The sequence below is a fragment of the Pollicipes pollicipes genome, unplaced genomic scaffold (genome assembly GCF_011947565.3).
Source record: "Pollicipes pollicipes isolate AB1234 unplaced genomic scaffold, Ppol_2.1 Scaffold_4219;HRSCAF=4965_pilon_pilon_pilon, whole genome shotgun sequence".
Classification (NCBI taxonomy): Eukaryota; Metazoa; Arthropoda; class Thecostraca; order Pollicipedomorpha; family Pollicipedidae; genus Pollicipes; species Pollicipes pollicipes.
Genome location: NW_023596448.1, coordinates 18,711,042 through 18,730,804, shown reverse-complemented (window position 1 = coordinate 18,730,804; position 19,763 = coordinate 18,711,042). Strand labels below are relative to the sequence as shown.

The 19,763-nt window shown below is 47.8% G+C and overlaps 1 protein-coding gene across 1 annotated transcript in view; it reads right to left on the bottom strand.

Annotated features, from left to right (window-relative positions):
* The window catches only part of LOC119094958 (uncharacterized), a 178,140-nt gene that overhangs the window by 18,391 nt on the left and 139,986 nt on the right, over positions 1-19,763 (bottom strand). The window contains exon 2 of the mRNA XM_037217869.1: positions 3,060-3,204. Coding sequence (XP_037073764.1) covers positions 3,060-3,204 — 145 coding nt within the window. The remainder of the gene's footprint in view (positions 1-3,059; positions 3,205-19,763) is intronic.

The window sequence follows — 19,763 nt, the reverse complement described above, 5'->3', positions numbered from 1 at the left end:
ATGCTTTCGGATCCCCCACCCGTGGCAGGGTGGGTTGAGTCGTCCCAGGGGCTTTCCGTGTGTCCCTCCCTGCAGCCTGAGCAGCGGCTATGCCAAAGGTCAGGTGATGTCGACGGGCATGGCGAACCGTCCCGAGCCTTTGCGTTACGTTAGGCTTATACCGCAAGATTCTGCCGTTTGCCCGAAACTTCCACATCGAATTATGTGATCAGGGCTCATGTTGCAAGTGCCGCATAGCGTGGGCGCTAATCTCAAAAACTCTTCCCTTAAAAAGGTTTGGACTAAATATTCAAACAAAAGCATAAAATAGCTTAATCATTCTTCATGCGGCGCCCAAGCTGTTTTAATGAGGTTGAAACAGAGCGGCGCCAATTATTCAAAAGCATAAAAATACTGCCGTCGGTGCCTACTTACCAAGCAATGAGCCGTAATGCATATTATGCACGAGCGGTAGAAAAGCCTGACACTCCGAATGGTGCAAAATCCTTTCAACTAAATGTGTGAGGCAAGCAAAGCCCATCCGACGATAATAAAGTTACAGCCAACTTGGTATGCATAACTTCCAGGAAATTATGCATTTGGTTCGTGAAGCTGTGTGCTGCGTTGTCATCCGAGAGTTGGATGTAGAGAAGTCATCTCGCGCGGAGACGTACACACACCAAACTCAATGAGCACACAGATGTGTCTCTCAGGCGTGTCTCAGATAGTCAAACGAGTGTTTGGACGACAGCGAAAACGGTTCGTCTGGGGAAACATCGCACCGAACATTTTCAGAACAGCTGCTAACCATATATATATATATATATATATATATATATTTGTATATTTATATATTTATTGATTTATTGATTTATATATATTTATTACATATATATATATATATATATATATATATATATATATATATATACATATGTTGCCAAGTCCGAGGCACCAAGCGAAACACGAGAGTCTTGATCTAGAGTAAAGAGAGAGGGATTGCGGCGGTATCGAGAATTCCCCTTGGGGCATTTCCCTTCACAAATTCTCTAGACTACTGGCCGTTTTCGTTGCCGTCAAGTTCCAGTTTAACTATTGAGATGCACGCTTCCCAGAGTCAAACACGCGACGGAACATCAAAGGCGCGCATGGGAGGGCAGTGACCAGTCGGAAATGAGCTGTCGCCTTCGTAGCCGCTGAGCAACAGCCAATCGCACGGTACGGTCGGGGTTGGCCACTGGAGAACCGTTAGAGCCAGCGGCGGCGGACGGCGGCCGGCGGGTGCCGCGGCGATGGCTCACGCTCCCACCACGTGACCCCGGGTCACCGGCCGGCGGGTGGGCTGCGCTGCCAAGCGGGCTGGGCTCACCCACAGCAAGAGTGATTACGTCAGTTACAGAGGCTGATGGAGTGAAACAGCCATGACCAAATGTCATTTTGTCGACCTGCCAACTCCAGACACTGAAGTATGGTGGTGTGTCGTGTTTTCCTCGTCGGCAGCATGATAACAGGTCATGTTTGCAAAAATAAGACGAAATAAGCAGCGAGGTGGTGAGCACTTACTGAACGTCCGCGACGCAACGTGTAATTTAGAGGCCATACTTCGCATTGGAGTCGTAACACGGTTCTCATGTCAGGCAACCCGGGATATGATCAAGCCATAAAGACTGCCCAGGACGTCGTGGCGTTATTGGAGCTATTAGACGGGGTTCTTGGCAGGCAAAAGAATCCCGTCACGCCCGGTGGTGATAATCTTTGCCGTTATAAAGCGGCAACCGGGCAGTAATGTGCAGCAAGCTCACAGCCTGTGATTTCCATATCGGCCGTTTGAAGGGTGGCGCAAGAGATTTTGAGGTTAGGGGCAGACAAATGGGCTCTCCTCACAAGGAGACCTCCTGGAAAATGTCCCTTGCAAGGGGAGGGGCAGTGAGGCATGCGTTCCGCCAATCGAACTGTCACATGTGAGCTCATGTCGAAACTTACAAAGTCCAGAACGGGGCCTTGTAATACGCATGTCAGCGATTACGAGCAAAATGCCACCCTACCCCAAAACCGTGACCTCCTGATGCATAAACGGCCCTCAATCCAGAACGGGATTATTCCAATCCACAGAGGATGCGTCCAAGTCCATCGAAGTACCTCACTATTACACAACAGAGCATCATGATCGGGAACAGCAGCCTTCTGATGCTTAAAAGGACGTCCTGGAAAAAACAGGGGTCTCCTGATGTAAAGAGGGTGCATTCCACAACAAGGGGCCTCCTAGCACATAACGGAGTCCCCAAAGCCAGCAGGGAGGTCTCATTTACTCAAAAAGGCCTCCTGACCCAGTGCGTGGGCAACCTAATCCACAAAGACGAGCTCCTGATCCAGTAAACGGGCCTCTTGATGCGGGAAAGAGTCATCAGTCATTTTATGGGGCAAGCAAACATACTCCTGCCCTTCCCGCAGGCAACGGGACCATCTACACCTGCCCTCTTTGTGCACCCCGTCCCCCTCCTCCCCTCCTTTACCCCTGCCGCACTGTTCCTGGGTTTTTCTCACCAATAACGCCGCACATCTGCTTAAGAGCTGGCGATCGTCATGGCGACCCTCACTCAATTCGCTCGGTAAATTGATGATTTCCCACGGGTCTTCCACAGAGACTGCTGACTGACTGAATCACCTCCCATAAAACGTGACCTGACAGTGACCCCGACTGTCTCAACTCCAACGACAACTTATGCGCTAATCAGCATTCTGCAAAACAGCATTCTGTTCATCGTCCATGGTGATCAACAATGAATGACGTAATATAGAACAGCATTGAATCAATATAAAAGAAGCTGAGCCAATGTACTTGCAAGCACATAACACGGTTCCGTATAACAAAATCTGAAGAACCCAAAGTACTTCATTGAGGTGTTTAGCCTCTGGATAAGACACCAGCAATGGAAAAGGCATGCAATTTTGGGATTTTCTCCCTCTCTCGCCGCATGCCACGCCTCTCTCCCTCCCACACGACACGCCTTGTCGCATCGTTCAACGCCCAGGGCGCTAGCCGTTGACCGGAGGCTGCCAGGGCGGGAGGAAGCGCTCACTGTTGCTGGAAGGGTAGATGGGAGTCCAGGAGATGCTGCCCAGCACGCCCGCCACGATGGTCGCCGCGGCCAAAGTGGCGCGGGCGGAGGTCAGCCGAGCCATGGCGCCTTCGGCGGCGCGGCCGCGACGCCGCGGAGGCTTGACCTGCAACAGGCGACACTCACATCAGTGGGCGAACCGAGAGATTCGTGAAAACGCCACTGCGGATGGGCCGACGGTGGCAGGGTCGCGAATTGGCTTCGTCTTTCGTCAGGCACGGTCGGCCCGCAGTGATGGGAGGCGGACCTGTTCTGTGTTCGCGGCTGTCTACTGCGCGATCTTTGTTCCAGTGTCAGATGATGTTCCTCGCCGCTGTCATGCCTGTGCGCGTCCTCGCATAGAATCGGAATCAACTCTATAAGTGACTCCGTAAGTGAGATGTCCCTATAAGCGAGTGGAATTTTCGGTAAACCAGATGACATCTATGCATTTTAAAATCTTGTTGAGCTGGCATTGGAGTTCAGTCGTCTACACTGGCTGGAGTTGTTGATAGGCTGAATCAACTAGAACTGCTAATAACATCCGGTGATATTTGACATTGGTGTTAAACAACTTCTGCTCTGATAGCCAACAGTCCCCCGCATAATGAGGAGCTTGGAAATATCATTCGAGACAAACTATGCGTAAGACCTAGTTAAGAATTTCACAGATCAGCATCCCAACCAAGAAATTCCGGTTCATCAAAACTAGCGCTTACGAACAACAACATCGCACGCATTCTTCGACAGCTGGGGAAAATTCGTGAAAAAGATAGCTAACTGCTGAAAAATTCGCATTCACAAATTGGAAATATATCACATTAGTCGTGACACCACATCAAAAGCATGCAAATTCAAAACAAAGAGTATTATTCGGTGTACACCAGCTGTCTCTCTCTCTCTCTCTCTCTCTCTCCTTCTCTCTCTCTCTCTCTCTCTCTCTCGCTCTCCTCTCTCTCCTCTCTCTCTCATCCTTCTCTCTCTCTCCTTCTCTCTCTCTCTCCTCTCTCTCTCCTCTCTCTCTCTACCTCTCTCTCTCTCTCTCTCTCTCTCTCTCTCTCTCTCTCTCTCTCTCTCTCTCTCTCTCTCTCTCTCTCTCTCTCTCTCTCTCTCTCTCTCAAAGTGCCCTTTCTGCTATTTTCAGTATTACGATCGCTGTTGCGTGATGTAAAAACATATGATAAAAATGTGTTGTATGTAAAAGCACGCGTGCCCCTGTTGGGGCACACATCCTTTTAACCCTATGTAGATGAGGTGAATTTCGCTTGAATTCTATGCAGATGGCTGTTTTGACGCTTTGAGATCCCCAATCTGGTGGATCGCGTTTATATCTTGAGAGCTCAACCTGGCCATGGATTGCTTACATCCCTTTTAAGCATAGAAGTTCATAAACTGTGGTTAATGACGCGCATTATGATTACCTTGCGATTCAGTGGGGTTGTTTGCGACTCGTTCGGGCGGCGGGGGCGGGGGCAGTTTGTCCCCCTGATTCTAAAAATGTAGGGGAGCTAAAAGCATTAAATTCACAGGTCAGGCAGTTCTATACGTGAACTCACTTTTGTCAAACTTAGATCATAGGTTATGAAGCTTGGGTTAAATAAGGTGGAAACATGGTCAAACATGGTCAAACATGGCCACGCAAAACATGGCCAAACGAACAAGCCCCATGTAGTAAATGACCAAGTCGGAATCCATTCCGCCGGTGCGGGATCGGGCACGGCCCTGATTGGTGTACAATGTGCTTCTCTCACAACGAAAACACCCCTCGCATGCAAAGATTCCATCCAACTTTATGACTCTCTGTCCAGGCTCTTGCAGATTTTCGACAAGCTACGCTGGCGAGTTATTTTTGCATTGGTTGCCGCCGTCAGCTATTTGTTTGTTTTTTCTTGAGATAATAACGCGACCCTGTGAGATAGTGAGCGGGCTCACCAAAACATCGTTCGTCTAACTTTGTCGACCCATCAGCCGATCGAGACTGAAAAGGCAGCGATGAGCAGCGGCGCGCAGCCAATACATAATCCATAACCCGCCGAGCCGAACGCAACGCAATTATCACCAGAAACAGGGCCAATATCGGAGCCTTCCATCACGGGGAGAACGTGCAGCAACTGTTCCGCAGCATGGAAAACACAAGGAAATAACAAGGCAATCAATGAAAATCACCGTGATGCATAACTGTACTGCCTTTCAGATGGCGGACACCTTTACCAAGGCATCAAGAGGATTGCAGAAATGATCGTTTTGGAATACACAATGCGGTGGGTCTGGTCCTGGCTAGGTTCAATCGTTCATGAGTACTCGGCAATATCCCTCTCAACCAACAGCCATCAGAAATGGGAAGTCTGTCGCAAGCGTCCCCTCCAATATTCCAATAGCGGACCTAGAATAAGGCAACGACCACAAGCACAACCTTGCGTTTGCTGGGTGCATGTGGTGAGCTAGCGAACTGTCTGAGCCCACACTGTCACCCTGACCTCCCGCCTGCGCGCGTCCCTGCACCGGCCGTGCCGCGCGCCGCTGGTGACGCCTCTGCCGGACGCCGCCGGGCAGCGAGGCGTGAAGGGCGCTCTGATATCCGAGAACGAGGGGGTAACGGGGCGGACGGACGCCGCTATCGGCCGTCGTCCGCCCGCAGACCCAGCCCGCAAGCCATCCTGACACATTCGGCACAAACAACCGTCGCGCGGCGGCGCGCTGCGAGACAAACGCACGAGATTCGATGAATTAATTATCGGTGTCTTCTCGGCAGACAGAGAAAGCCTGATTTGGCTGATTCAAGTCGTCCCAAATTGTCCGTCGGCTGGGAGCGAGCAGGTGCTCTTAAGGCTGTCAGCAGGTTGGCGGAACCTATGGGCGAAACAATGGAGAAAGGTACATTTGTGCACCGGTCAGAAGCCTGGAGAAAGACAAAGCGAAGAAGAATAACTGAGGGTGGGAAATCATTTACGTATGAATTATATTACCTGCAACACATGACAGACAACCTTTCACATCCCATAACCTTTCCTTGAAGGGAAACGTGCGCTCTATCCATATCCGCTTTGAGTGTACCTCAAGGTACATGACATGCAGGTGTCAGCTATTCACTCCACTCATGGCATCATCCTTACCTTGTAGTTGCTTTAAAAAGCATGGCTATTCTTGAAACGACTGGAAACAATGTGAGAAAGGGATGTGATCTCTGGCGAGCCTTAGTTGATTTGCGCATAGCTACATAACCAAGGACACGGGTGCTTCAGCCGGTAAAGGCCTCCGCGCTGTAGGACGGTACACTTGACGGGCGTATCCATGAGTGAAGCAACGGTTTGAGCCATGCCGCTAAAGATGACCCGGCATCGACTCGAAGGCTTTTTTGGCAGGTTTGAGATCAGGCGTGGTGTGCTTTCGTGATTTTTGAATCTTGAGTAAATATTGGTGTGCATCTTTGGATAGCTTCTGAAGATTTGAAGATTGAAGAAAATAAGTTGAAGAAAATAGTCTGGCATGTTAAAATGTAAAGCACTTTCAAATATTGACCTTCCAACCAATACTTTCATACGTTGTTGAGTGCAAATGCTAGGAACATTATGTACATAGAAAACATTGTACTATTGGTCATAATCCCCGTAGAATAACTAGTAGTGCGCTGACCAGACCTTGATGATTTTCAGCGAGTTTCCCGATTAGCTTACGAGCAGCAACGTTTTTCAAATGAATTGAGAAATAAGGGATATAATAAGTGGAGTGAGGAGTGAAGACGGTAGAGCAGTACGTTCTCAACAAGCAAGCTTTTACTTGACAATCCATGCGCGCTGCTGCATTATGTAGCCACTTTTATAGCGTGGATAGCACAAAAGCTGACTTTCTGGCCTGCGTCTATCTCATAGCCATTTTACTGTATTTCGGCGCAATCTCTCTCCATAAGATAAAAGGGTGACAGCATCCCGGAAGTGCAGATAATTGTGTGAGTCTGTACACGTGCGCTCACGTGGAACGCTGAGACTGACGACAGACACATTCTTGGAAATAAGTAACATTTTCCCATGCCCCATGCAAGACAATCGGCAGGCGCAGATTTTTAAAAATAAAACCTAATCTTTCGCTTACCGAGCTCATGAGCGGAAGCTGCTACAATATCTTGAAAAATTCAACTGATCTTTGAACAATTTATGGTAAGGAATGCTCGGTCCAAATGTTCACCCGCCGAGTTTTGTGGTCTGGATTTCAGGTATGCCGAGATGGGGCGGGCTGCGGGCAGTATTTTGGCAAAAGTTATGTGTCTCTCATCTATCCATTTAGTTCAGGAATGGAGAGACTGCTGCAGATTACAGTTTAAATGTCTCTATTGCCTATAACACAAGGAATGGACGAGGAGTTAATTAGCCTTAATTGAGTGCTTCCTGTATTTTATGTTGCGCGACCGAATCACCTAACGTTTTCGTATGAATTGAAGAAATGTGGGCATATCTGTGCAGATCATTGTTACCGGACAGCGCACAAATTCACCATGGTTCAAAGTCTAAATCTATTTTCAGAAAATCGCATCCCCGTCAAAAAAGAAAGCTAGCTCGCGAAACCTCGCAGCTACCAGAAGAGTCATACAAAAACATCTATAACATGGATTCCAATCAAATGCAGTCGCCCACGACAGCCCTTCCCTCGGGGGGGGGGGGGGGGTCCGCCCCAGTTTCAATCGCGAGCCAGTGCTCAGTCAGGGCGGCATCTGAGCCAGCTCGAGGACGCATGACCAGCAGCGGATGGGCCCGGGCTACAGACCCGGCCACCGCGCGCGGCGGTGTTTTTTCGCCGCAGGGGGCGCAGGATGGATCGCGCCCATCAGCGGTTCCAGACACAGGTGCCGCTTCAGCCCCGCGTCGGTATTGTCGCAGAGCGCCACCATCTGTCTGCCGCGTCGCGCGCGCCGCCCGACGCCACAGAGCGGCGCGCTGGACGGGATCTTCGGGCCGTTCCCGCCCGTGACGCCGAGCTCGGACACCGGAGTCTTGGACGGAGATTGATCGAGTCTTCGGGTTCCGTGGTGGAACGGGTGTGCCTTGCAGCGTGCGTTGGCAGCCACGGAACGGTGCGTGGCTGGCTGTGGACGCCCACACAGTGGTTCATTTGGGAGGGTTGTCAGCATGGAGCGCGTACGGCTGAGAAAAGAGTGTGCACTTTTGCAGCATTGAGGCCTGGAGCCGTCAGCAAGCGTTTGCATGCATCGAGCTCGTAAAGCGCATCTGGAACTGACTACCGTGACCTTGCTTGCGAATTTCGCCCCGCATCTAAAAAACACGGCGCTCTTCTCGTTACGTCTTCACCACGGTCGCGAAGAGACGGTCACGGTCGACGACGTACAGCTGGCTGTCTGCCAATCGAATACGTAACATCAGGATTCTCCAATCGACGCGCCGGGGGCGAGCGTCCCTCCGCGGCCGTCTCCGACCTTGGCGCGCCGTTTCATCGGCGCCGGTCCCTGATCTCGGCGGTCAGCAGGAATCAGGCCTCACCGCCCGCCTTGGAAGCCTCGCCGCCCGCCAGCGCGAGCGCCACCAGTGGTGCCGGCACCAAGCCGGTGTAGGGTGAGGGGGGAGGGGGGGGGGAGGGAGCGCCGTGACACCGGCAAAAGAATATAGCATTGCATATCTGAACGCATTGATTGTCCTATTCAGATTAGCAGGCAACAGCACTTCTCGCATCTCGCGTGGATCCCTTTGACCGTGTAGTTTCAGCTTACTCCTTACTGAGTACGTGGAATCTCCACCACACGTCTCAATACCCCGTAACACTTACCCTGTTTACATGGGCAGCTGTGATTCGAATTAAGCCGGGACCCGTCCTCGATCCGAACTATCCGGCCCATGTATACACTCACGCGCCGTTCCGCTGATTCGAATCGTGCGCCGGAGGAAATCCCTTCCCGTGAGAGGATCATCCGTTCAGGAAGGGATTTCGTCCGAATTATCGGCCGTCAGCTGTCTAAACAAAAAAAAAAGAAAAATGCCTGGCGCACGCAGTTCTGTTCATAGCCATTTCAGCTTTGTACGGTGTTACCGCTTTTCCACGGGTTTTTAGCTATTGCTCGAGACGGTTCAAGTCCAAGATGGTAAGGGAAAAGAGAAGGAAGGTGAAGTTGACATCATGCTGCTAAAACTTCTCTTATTATTGAGGGCCTTGAGTGGCTAGCAGCACAGAAATGCTCACGTAATTTAGCCTTGCTAGGCGCTTGATCTATGCAGACAGCAGGCGTCGACGGTGTTTGGTGCTATCTTTCCGCCTAAAGGTTAGATTAGCTTACATCTGGGGCAGGCTCCATGCGTCCAAAAGCCAGATGGATGGTAATATGGTTATTTTATATAGCTTTGACTTGTTCTCATTTTAATTTTTGGATTGCTCAAAATTCTTGCAGAGAATGCCTCCAAGTTTCATTCATTAAGTTAATACCTTAAGTCCCCAGGGGTGTTTTTGCAGATGTTCCGTAAATTAGGATGCTGGTTGCTTGTCAGTTTAATTTGTGTGAGGAAGGTAGCTTAAAAATTGCTGCATGATATGACGGATGAACAAGTATAGATCATTGCAGTCAGCTCGGAATGTGAACTTTTTTAATGGTAGGACCGAAATTGCCCAATGATGGGGTCAAAACAGCAAGAAAGCAAATGTGAACACTGGATGAAAATAGTTGTCATCATTACTCTGCTAAATCCAAGTTTGTGTGTTCCATGTGCAGGAAAACAGTGCATAAACTAACACCTAACACGATGGCACATGCTGCATGGAGAACATGTCTGTGTTGCATATCATCACCTGTTTTTGTGCTGGTGATTAAATATGTCACCTTGGTGCCTTTTTGTGATGGGTGTCTTTGCAGGCCACTAGGTAGGTAATTCAACTGTTCAACAATTCTTGCAGGGAGTACCAATAGTTTCTTTCATTAGGTGAATGCATAAATGCCCCAGGATTGATTTTGCAGACATTCCTCCTGTGACTTGAACATTTGGTTGACCACCTATTGGCAGGAGGGATGTGCTGGATATTGGTGACTGGCTTGTCAAGGAAATATGAAGTTACGTCACACTGGTAGACCAACTGGCAAGGAAGCGGGGGCTGGAATATTTGTTTTTGATGCAATTAGGGCTGTTTGTTGCTTGTTGGTTTAATCTGTGTGAGATAGGTAACTCAATAATTCCTGCATGATGCAAAGGATCAACAAATATAGGCAATAGATCATTGCAGTCAGTGCAGAATGTGAATTATTTTTAATGATGGGACCAAAATTGCCCAGTGATGGTTCCAAAATGTCAAGAAAGCAAATGTGAGCACTGGATGAAAATAGCTGTCATCAGTACTCTGTCAAATCCAGGTTTGTGCATTTCATGTGGGAGAAAACAGTGCATAAACTAAGTAAACCCAACATAATGCCACATGATAAGCAGAGAACATCTGTGGTGCACATCATTACCTGTTTTTGTACTGGTGAGTAAATATGTTACCTTGGTGCTTTTTTGTGACATGTATCTTTGCAAACCATGAGCTGGATAATTGAGCTGTTGTTGTAATTAATCATTTGTTATGAATTTTGGGCCCAGATTGCTTTTGTCATGACAGCTCTGGGGCTGGTTCACATGTTATGATCTTTGGACTGTGCGAACACAGCTGTTTGTGCCACCTAGCCATCAGTCCATATCAGCCAATGCTGTTGACTGCAAGGATGTCAAAGCAGTTTTTTCAACCCTATTATGTCAAGAAAGCAAATAGCTGCATTCTGACTTGCCAGTCCATGCCAAGTCTAAATGGCAATGCTGCCCTCAGGTACTGATGATGCATTGGATGGGGAAAGACAACATAGTTACACAATTTTTGCCACTAACTATGTAGCATTCATGAGTCATTTCTGTAGCTTAGCTCACTGTTGCAGGCTGCTCATAAATGCATTAGTGTGGAGTAGGTAATGTGTTTCTTGGGCTGCGCAAAGTAGATGACATGATGCTGGGTGGCATACTGATATGAGTGTGGTAAGTTTGTGAGTGTCATTGGCCAATACAAGAAAATACTGATTTCCTGCTAGCCAAAGTTTCCCGCTAGTAAAAAATTGCATATAACACTGCTTATGTGACAGATTTGGCAGTGCTGACTGCGCAACTCTTGTGTTTCAAGTGTTATGGCTTGTGCTGTAGCTATAAAGCCTATAAGTCCCGCACATATCATTTTTCCAACGGAGTCCATCTTCCTCCTCGCCCTCAAAGCTGTCTCGCGCCCACCATGGCTCGTGACATTCGCCATCCATACACAGAGTACCTGCTTTACGTAACCCCGTAACACTATTGGACGCGCCGGATTAGCCGTGCGACTTGCCGACCCCGCCGCAGTCCACTGTGACGTCACAGGTAGTGGTCGCATCAGCCCCGTCCATCGGCAGCAGTCTGCTGTACGAGGCTGGAAGCCTTCGGTGACCGCTGATGGCCCATCTTGGATGGGCCTTGACGGCTCGTCGCCTCCCCGGGAGGCCATCTTTTCTGGACTTAACTGGCCTCAGAGCAGATAAGCTCGTGTGGGTGTTTGTTAATGGGACGCTGCGCTTGAGTTGTCCTGCCTTTGTATTTCTCGGCTTAGTAAAGCAGGCTTTGGCAGCGTGAGGCCGTAGTTTGCCCACATTTTGATGCGCTGTTTGACCGACAGAACTGAAGACTATTTCAATAATTCCGCAGGTCGACGTGAAGACAAGCACTGGCAGAAATGATCTGCTCGCGGTCGAAGGATGTGGCAATTCATCAGCTCATGCAAAGCGTGATATAGTTGTTTTTATATAAGTAAGAAAGGCCTCCAACTCCTGGTCTTTTTTGAGTAAGACTAAAAAAACAACGTTTGCTCTATAACCTCGTTTAAGCTGTATCTCATGGCCATTGCATGTCGCTTACTCAGCATAAGCACTCTGAACTCGAAAAGGCGTTTTTCATGTATTTGCACTAAATCTGCGTGGAGAAGCAATGCGTTTATTGCCGCTGAAAAGCAATTGCAAATTACGTACGTCATAAAAAACAAAATTTGTAATTTCGTCGCAATTCGCGACGACAGTTCTGAAGGCGCATTCCATTACTGGGGTCGTCTTACGGCATGAACAAGAAAGCGAGATGGCTGGAGCCGCGGCGGCATCATGCATAACAGGACTGCGCACTTTGCCAGCTGCCAGCTACAGTCCATCCAATCAGCGCGCGATGCAAGTCAAATCCAATGCAAGTATAATGTGCGGGCTGGTGGCCAGGCGCCGTCCGTTTAGCGCTTTATCGCACCCAATCAGAATCAGTTGGTCGGCGAGCGCGTCGGCAAATCCCTGCCTCGCCCGCGGCCACGGGCCACCGCGCGCGTTATGAGATCGTCGGTCAGGGCTGTGGCGGCGTGGTCCGGGCCGGCCCAGAGGCCCGGAGCGCTGAGGAGGCCGACGGGAGGACCGAGGCGATGGAAGGGGGGGGGGGGGGTGAGGCGGCCGACGGGAGCGCTGAGGCGGCCGACGGGAGGATCGAGGAGGCCGACGGGATGGCCGAGGAGGCCAACGGGAGGACCGAGGAGGCCGACGGGAGCCGAAGCAGTCAATGGGAGACGGCTGACGGGACAGCCGAGGAAGCCGACGGGAGGACCGAGGAAGCCGACAAAAGGGCCGAGGCGGCCGATGCGAGGACCGAGGAGACCCGTGGGTGCCAGAGACGGTGGGAAGAGCGCAGCGGTCTCTGGCATAGCGTGAGAGTCCGCAGGTTGCCGCTGTAGCAAGGAGAAGCGGAGCCGTCTGCACTGAACAGAATCGACCTCTCGGACAGTAGATTTCCATCCCGTCGAAGCCCTTGCCTTGCGACGTAATTCCGTTGAATCCTTTCTCCTTGTGTTACGCCCTGATAACTTTCAAATCCTATCCGCTTTGAATACCAACGGAACACCAGCCGGTTCAGTCATTTGCCACTCTAAGCTGTGTTCCCTCATACACAACTGTGCTTCTGTTTCCAACAAACAGTTCTCAGTCTTCTCCAACTCATCTCGACTTGGGGCTGTGAGACAAACTCTCTCGCTGGAGGCTGCGAGCCGTCGGACAGTCGGTCGGTTGAGCACGACAAACCATCGACCAAGCGCGCGCCCCAGGACGTCTCAGAGGCAACGCCCTTCTTTCACCAATGTCCCAAACTCTTAAATTGCAGCTCTAGTGCGAGAGAAGAGGTTTCATCTCTAAGCATGACAAATGTTTCATGTGCATAAGTGCGCTAAAATGACGTGTTTATGCTTACGACCCATCTCTGGCCACCGAAAAAGCGGTCAAATGGTTGAAGCATGACTTCGTCCCCATGAGAGGCCCTCTGAGCGCTAGTGATTTTATCTTTTAAGGCACAAAATATTTTCATTTAGCAAAGACGGAAAGGAAAATGTTATAGCCCAAACAAAGTTTGCTTGCGCTGGCTGCCATGAACCGCAGATCTCTAGCGGCCTAAGAATTGTTTAAGGTCTCTCGGGCTGCCCGAGTCTCTATTACAACTTGGGTCCCACATCTTTATCGGACTTCTGATCCATGTAGAATGAGGGACTCTGCTTGGGCAACCTTTGGGTTCTACGCACCTAGGCTTCTTGCTATGTTCCTTTGTTTCGCGGTCCATAGCTAGATGATTTTCTGGCATGGATGCCACCAAATAAGGCTTTGTCAGATTTACCGCTGCCATAAAATATTGTATAGGAGCGCGGGGCGAAAGATATGCAGGCTAGTTATTTATACCGTGACCGTGATTTATCACACCGGAAAATTTTCATTTTGCCTGGTGCATTCCACAGTGGTTATCCGCGATCGCAGCCCAAAGCTGGGAGATGACGGAAAATGCACGTGCTCAAACTCGAACCGGGAATGTTCATATTTCCAGTCCGACAGCCTTTAAATAGTACCAGTATCGGGCGCGGGCCGATCGCCCCTAGGCCGCAGAGATCGTCGTCAGTTTCGCCGAAATGTCGCTGCTCACAAGCATAATCTGGTAGGACAGATTCGTTCATTTCCGAATGGAGTTTAATTGGACTTGGGATGGCTGCTTTGATGCCACAGAAACTCAATCAGCCGTCCTAGTCCTTCCATTAAATGAACTATACAAATCACAGAAGGGCTTAGATGCGGTAAAGCAGCCAGCCTGATCTCTCCGCGGCCAGTGGTCCGGTTTAGTACAATGCGAGTCGTTAGACCAGTCTCGGACCGCAGGCAATTACTGGTTCACTCGCGGTCTAATTAAACAACGCGAGTTGGTCCGGTCCTGGTCCGCGGTGGCGGCTCATGTGGTTCACACGCAGACATCGCCCGGGTGGTGGTGCGACATGCATAAAGATCTCGCGATATGTCACCGCCGTGCCCATTTTCCTTCTTGTAAGCCGGTTAACGGCTCGGTAGCGCTGTCGTCTTCCCGCGGCGCGGTAAGTGGGCAGTCGTTGAGCTAGGCCTGGAGTAGACAGCAGACGTCAGGCCAGAGCCACGGATGAAGGGGAGGGGGGGGGGGGGGGGGCAGCCGTTGATGTTCCAGGCTGGCACAGACGTTCCCAAGCTAACAGTGATTAGGCTTAGCGAAGAGTTCTGAGTTAAAGGTGTAGACCCTTGCGACGTATCCTCTTGATTCGTTTGTATGATTCTTGCTGTTACGACTTCTTATTTATACTGTAATAGGTTTGCTTAACTTTGGTCTCTACATGGGCACGAGGAGGACACCAAAAGTGGTTATGTCGTTACGTTTTAATCCCTGGGACAAGGGCTGTACAAAAATTGAAAAGTGGCATAACTTCAGGTGTTGGGAATTATTGATATAAAATATCACTGCCTTTTGGGATTAAAATTATCTCTTCATTACAAGGAAAATAAAAGTAAAAAACTCTGCCAGGTACAATGCCAAATAATACGATGAGTCCAGGCAAGTAGAGTGTGACCCGACAGGATCTACGGAATAACAGTAGTCGGTGTATGGAATTGTGCACAACAACTAAGTTGTATTGTGCTCTGTTTGAGTTTTGGTTTCCACGCTTTTTTGCGCACTGTCAACTGAAAAACTCTATTTATTTGCAATCGTCAAAAGCCTTGTTGATGAGACCTCTATGCGGGACCCCGTTGTATGGCCGGTTCCAAGATCCAACAATAGAAGTGTGATCGATTGGCACACACCGACCAGGGTATGCATGTTCTTTTAGGGTGCGTATTGTGGGATGAGATACTTATATGTATATATATATATATATATACATACATATATATATATATATATATATATATATATATATATATATATATATATGTGTGTGTGTGTGTGTGTGTGTGTGTGTGTGTGTGTGTGTGTGTGTGTGTGTGTGTGTGTGTGTGTGTGTGTGTGTGTGTGTGTGTGTGTGTGTGTGTGTGTGTGTGTGTGTGTGTGTGTGTGTGTGTGTGTGTGTGTGTGTGTGTGTGTGTGGTGTGTGTGTGTGTGTGTGTGTGTGTGTGTGTGTGTGTGTGTGTGTGTGTGTGTGTGTGTGTGTGTGTGTGTGTGTATTAACTGATAACTATTAACTGAAGGCAGGGCAGTGTTTTAGGCACCACACACATTTCGTCATGGCTCAAAATACTAATGGATGAAAATAAATGAGTACCAATCTTTCATGTCATATGTGGCCGGTCTACAATGAAACATTTTAACATCGGGCAAACATACGCTATCACATAGGTGACCTGTGTATTCATATGAAATCAATATTATGCTGTACTTTTCTGGCATAAAATGATCACTTGAATTATATTCAAGCAGTGTTAAGCGGAAAGCTGTCGGCAGGATCATGATAGGTATATTTTGAAAAGTTTTCCATCTGTAAGAATTCACGTTGGGCTTGAAAATTTGAAAACCCCGTTCGGAAAATCTGAATCCGTATTTGTAACAGTTCTTCAACCCAGTGTTATCTAGCCTACGAATGAATCAGTGATTCATCGATATATCAAATCCCTGAAGGGTTCTTCTGGTCAAAGTACGCCGAGTAAGAGCGCAAAACGTTTCAGAGCCCCTTGACTCAGATCTCGAGTTAGCGATGCCTGAAACCGCAGTAAGCAGTCTTGTACCCGGTGCCTTACCCCAAGCGCCCATCAAAAGGAGTGTTCTACACTTGCAGGAAATGTTGAACTGAAATGCCTATCTTGAAGAACATTCGGTGCAGTTCACACGCCTGTCTTCCCTAACACCTAAATCTCTCTAGTTTCTGAGCTGCACGCCAGGAAACGTGTGCAGACCTTTTTGTGCAGACCATCTTAAAGTCACGTAGGCATCCGTGACGCAATAATAACGTCATTCAAACCCTGCCATTCCATAGGCTATGCGGTGATCAAGGCAAATAAGAGATACTTATTTTTTATAACTATAAACTGTGAGAGATAAACAACAAAACCTGAGACACTTGGCGTTCTTTGAGATTGGGGCAGGAAACATGATCACTATTTCTCGCAAAATATCTACTTTTGTTTCCACGTAATTTACTTAACTTCACCTAACCTTAAAACCCTTACTTCACCTCAACCTGCATAACCCATTTATGAGACAGTAGCGGCTGTTACTAATTTTGGCAAACTTCCTAATGTTGCTAACCATTCAAGTGACCAACTTAATCAAACTAAAAGCGGCCCATATGTTGGGCATTATGTCAACCTACCTAAACTATTTCTTGACAGCAGCATTTATAATAGAAGCTTGATAACCCTGGCTTTTGGATAGTTCCAACTTGCATTTTGGCCTAGTTGATTTGCATCAGGTTTCAGTTGACAACGTACAAGTCGAAACCCAGGAGTCAATTTAGTTGCCAGAACTATCCATGAATTATATAGCTCACTTTGAACCATTTATTACAATCACCATGGTTATCCTCTGGCAAAGGCAACAGCGGGTCCTCAAAACAACCTTTCTCTTCCATGCACAACATGATTTATGAATGGACGTAAAACCGGTTTCGTGCTTGCCTTTTGAGCAGCAGCAAAAATTTCAGTTTGAATTTTGTTCATCATATTCATTGGTCTAAGGTCTGCAATTTTCCCTTAAAATATAAAATGGGGTGGTCTGACTAGTTGATGTTATTGTCATGCAGCTTATAGTATTCCTGTGTAAAAATATAGAGTGCATTTTATCAGCACAGTGATTTGCCAGTGAAGCAACCATGGCAACCATAAACGAAATCTTTTTGGGGCAGACATGAGGAACCACAGCAAATTTGGGGCAATGATCAAGAGTGGGTACCAAATGCTTTAATCGAATATATTGGTGCATTATAATTTACGTAAGGTACAAAATTGGTACGGTATGTAACAAACCTGCCCAACATGGCCATGAATCATGCTTTGAAAGCGCGTAAGATTGGCAATTAGATGCCGTGAAGGAGAAAATTACTGCAATTTTAAGGGCAGACTCCCTTTTGCTCCTCCAAAAAATAAATCAGCATCTTTCGCATGGTTTCCTGACAGACAAGGTCATCCAGCCCACCTATAAAATACATATATCAACCATACCCACCAACCTGCACAACTGAAATGTGAAATAAGTGCGAGGAGCTCCGCACTTAAGATAATACAAAAACAGTTAAAAAGCCATAAGTTTGCTAGGGAACAACCAAAGTTATGTACGACACGGTAATTGAGCTTACATAGGGTATGAAAGCTGTAATGCCTTCTTTTATCGTTATTCAGCCAGGCTTTCAACCAACAAGCGGAAAATAGAGGTTTAGCAAGGCAAAATTGTCGATGAAAATAAAATCCTTGGTTCAGATTGCCTCCTTTGGTCACTATGGACTGTTCAGTCTTGCATGAATATCAAACGTGGTTGGGCGGCTGGGGAATTATATACGCATGAAATATGTACAAGCTTGCAGTTGGAGAAGTTTGTAGAGAAATTGGTTAATATCTTATGTCCTACATGATATCTTAAAAAGTTACCAAACGGATATCGAAGTACTTGTTTCACCTCCGTACGAGACCAAAGAAAACACCAGTAGATAAATAAACACCAAGATTTACATTTCCTCTGTCAAAACTCATCGTCAAATTATTGGACTAGAAACCTGTTAAACTGGGTTTTCAAGTAGTATTCTTTAGTTTTTATGTTCCATCTAGATTGTCGTTCTGGGATTTTTGGTCCCACATTTTGGGGCTGGTGCAATTTAGTAGCCAAACCTCTTCGGAAAATATTACGTGGAGCGAAATTACCCTCCAGGTCTCGCGTGGCGTTTGTGTGGTGTGAAGAAAACAAATTGGGGGATGCACAAAAACCTTATATTTGGCACACAGCTGTAGATTATGATGCATTTCGTAAACAAACCAAGATTGATGAATGCGAGCGGCTGGATTCGCCGGGGCTCTCGGGCTTGAAGATACCCAGTGTCCTTACTCTGTGCACACATAGGCGGGCGTCCAGGGCCAGGCCGTATGGTCCGCGGCTCCTATGTAGCTTGAAAGACACTTTTGTTCGGTATTAATTTAGGCAAGATACCTTGCCTTCCTTTGTACTATCATTACCATCCTCCAGTCATGGTAGGGCATTGTTGGTATGCTGTGCGCACATAAACATGTCGCGTGGCATGAGCCAACTCTGGATCTCTTGCCCAGTCATGTATATCTCAACCGCTCCCATTTGTTATTTAATGGATGTCACAAATCATGCCACTATGGTTCACCTATATCGTTCAGGTCTAGCTTCGAGCCATAGACAGGCAGGTGACAGTGATTCAGGTTTGGATTGTAAATTGGTGATTTAAGCATAATGATTCACACCTTAGCAGATGTAGGTGAGGCAGGATATGGCTATGGGTGTCCAGGTTCTGTGGAGCCTCGCTTATACTTGGGAGCTACAAGTGAGTTAGAGTTTGGATGGTATCTAAGGAACATCTAAAAAGGAAGTACGGGTTTATTATGTATGGCTACACAATATCAGGTGGGAGTGAAAAATTTGCATAACATAAGCGAAAAGGAGAAAAAATAATCCTTACAGCGACGGCTTACATCCAAAGCGGAAAATTCTCGGAAACTCCTAACACATAAAAATTAACAAGTCATCTTGAGGCAAGATGAAGTACTATAAGCGAGTCAGTCTAACCGCTACGATAATTCTAATTCGGTCAGTCTGGCGGTCATTCAAACATAAAAACGTCCCGTAACGTCATCAAACTATGACGTTATTAAATTAAAGAACATACTTCGTTGTGAAACTGCGCTATTTAGAGCAGTATTTTGCACATCATCAAGGCATACAAGCAGCGGACCATCAAAGCATACTTCCAAGCACGCAAGTAGTTAGAACTGAACTTTTCCTTCACATCTGTTGCTTGCCTCAGTACAATCAAATGTGGAACATTTCCTTAAATAGTCTGCTGCTGACAATATTGTCCCAAAGTCTCAAGGAGCTTTTGATCCCATGATCACGAGGCTAGGCGAATGCTTTCGTTTTAGATTTAGACATAACTGCAACACAGATAATCCAGATAAGCCACTCAGATTCAAGCGCCCGTGCACATGTACTCAATGACCACAATTTCACAAGGACAGGTTGCGTTCCGTCTCAGAGAACAATCTTACTCGGACGGATGCTGTTTAGGGCAGAGGACATCAGCAACAGATCCGGAGAAATTGCCTCGAAAATGGCCTCTGTGTCGCGTCGCGTCACCAGCACCGCAGCAATAGTCGCGGACGAGCGCGGCGCGAATTAGGCTGAGCCG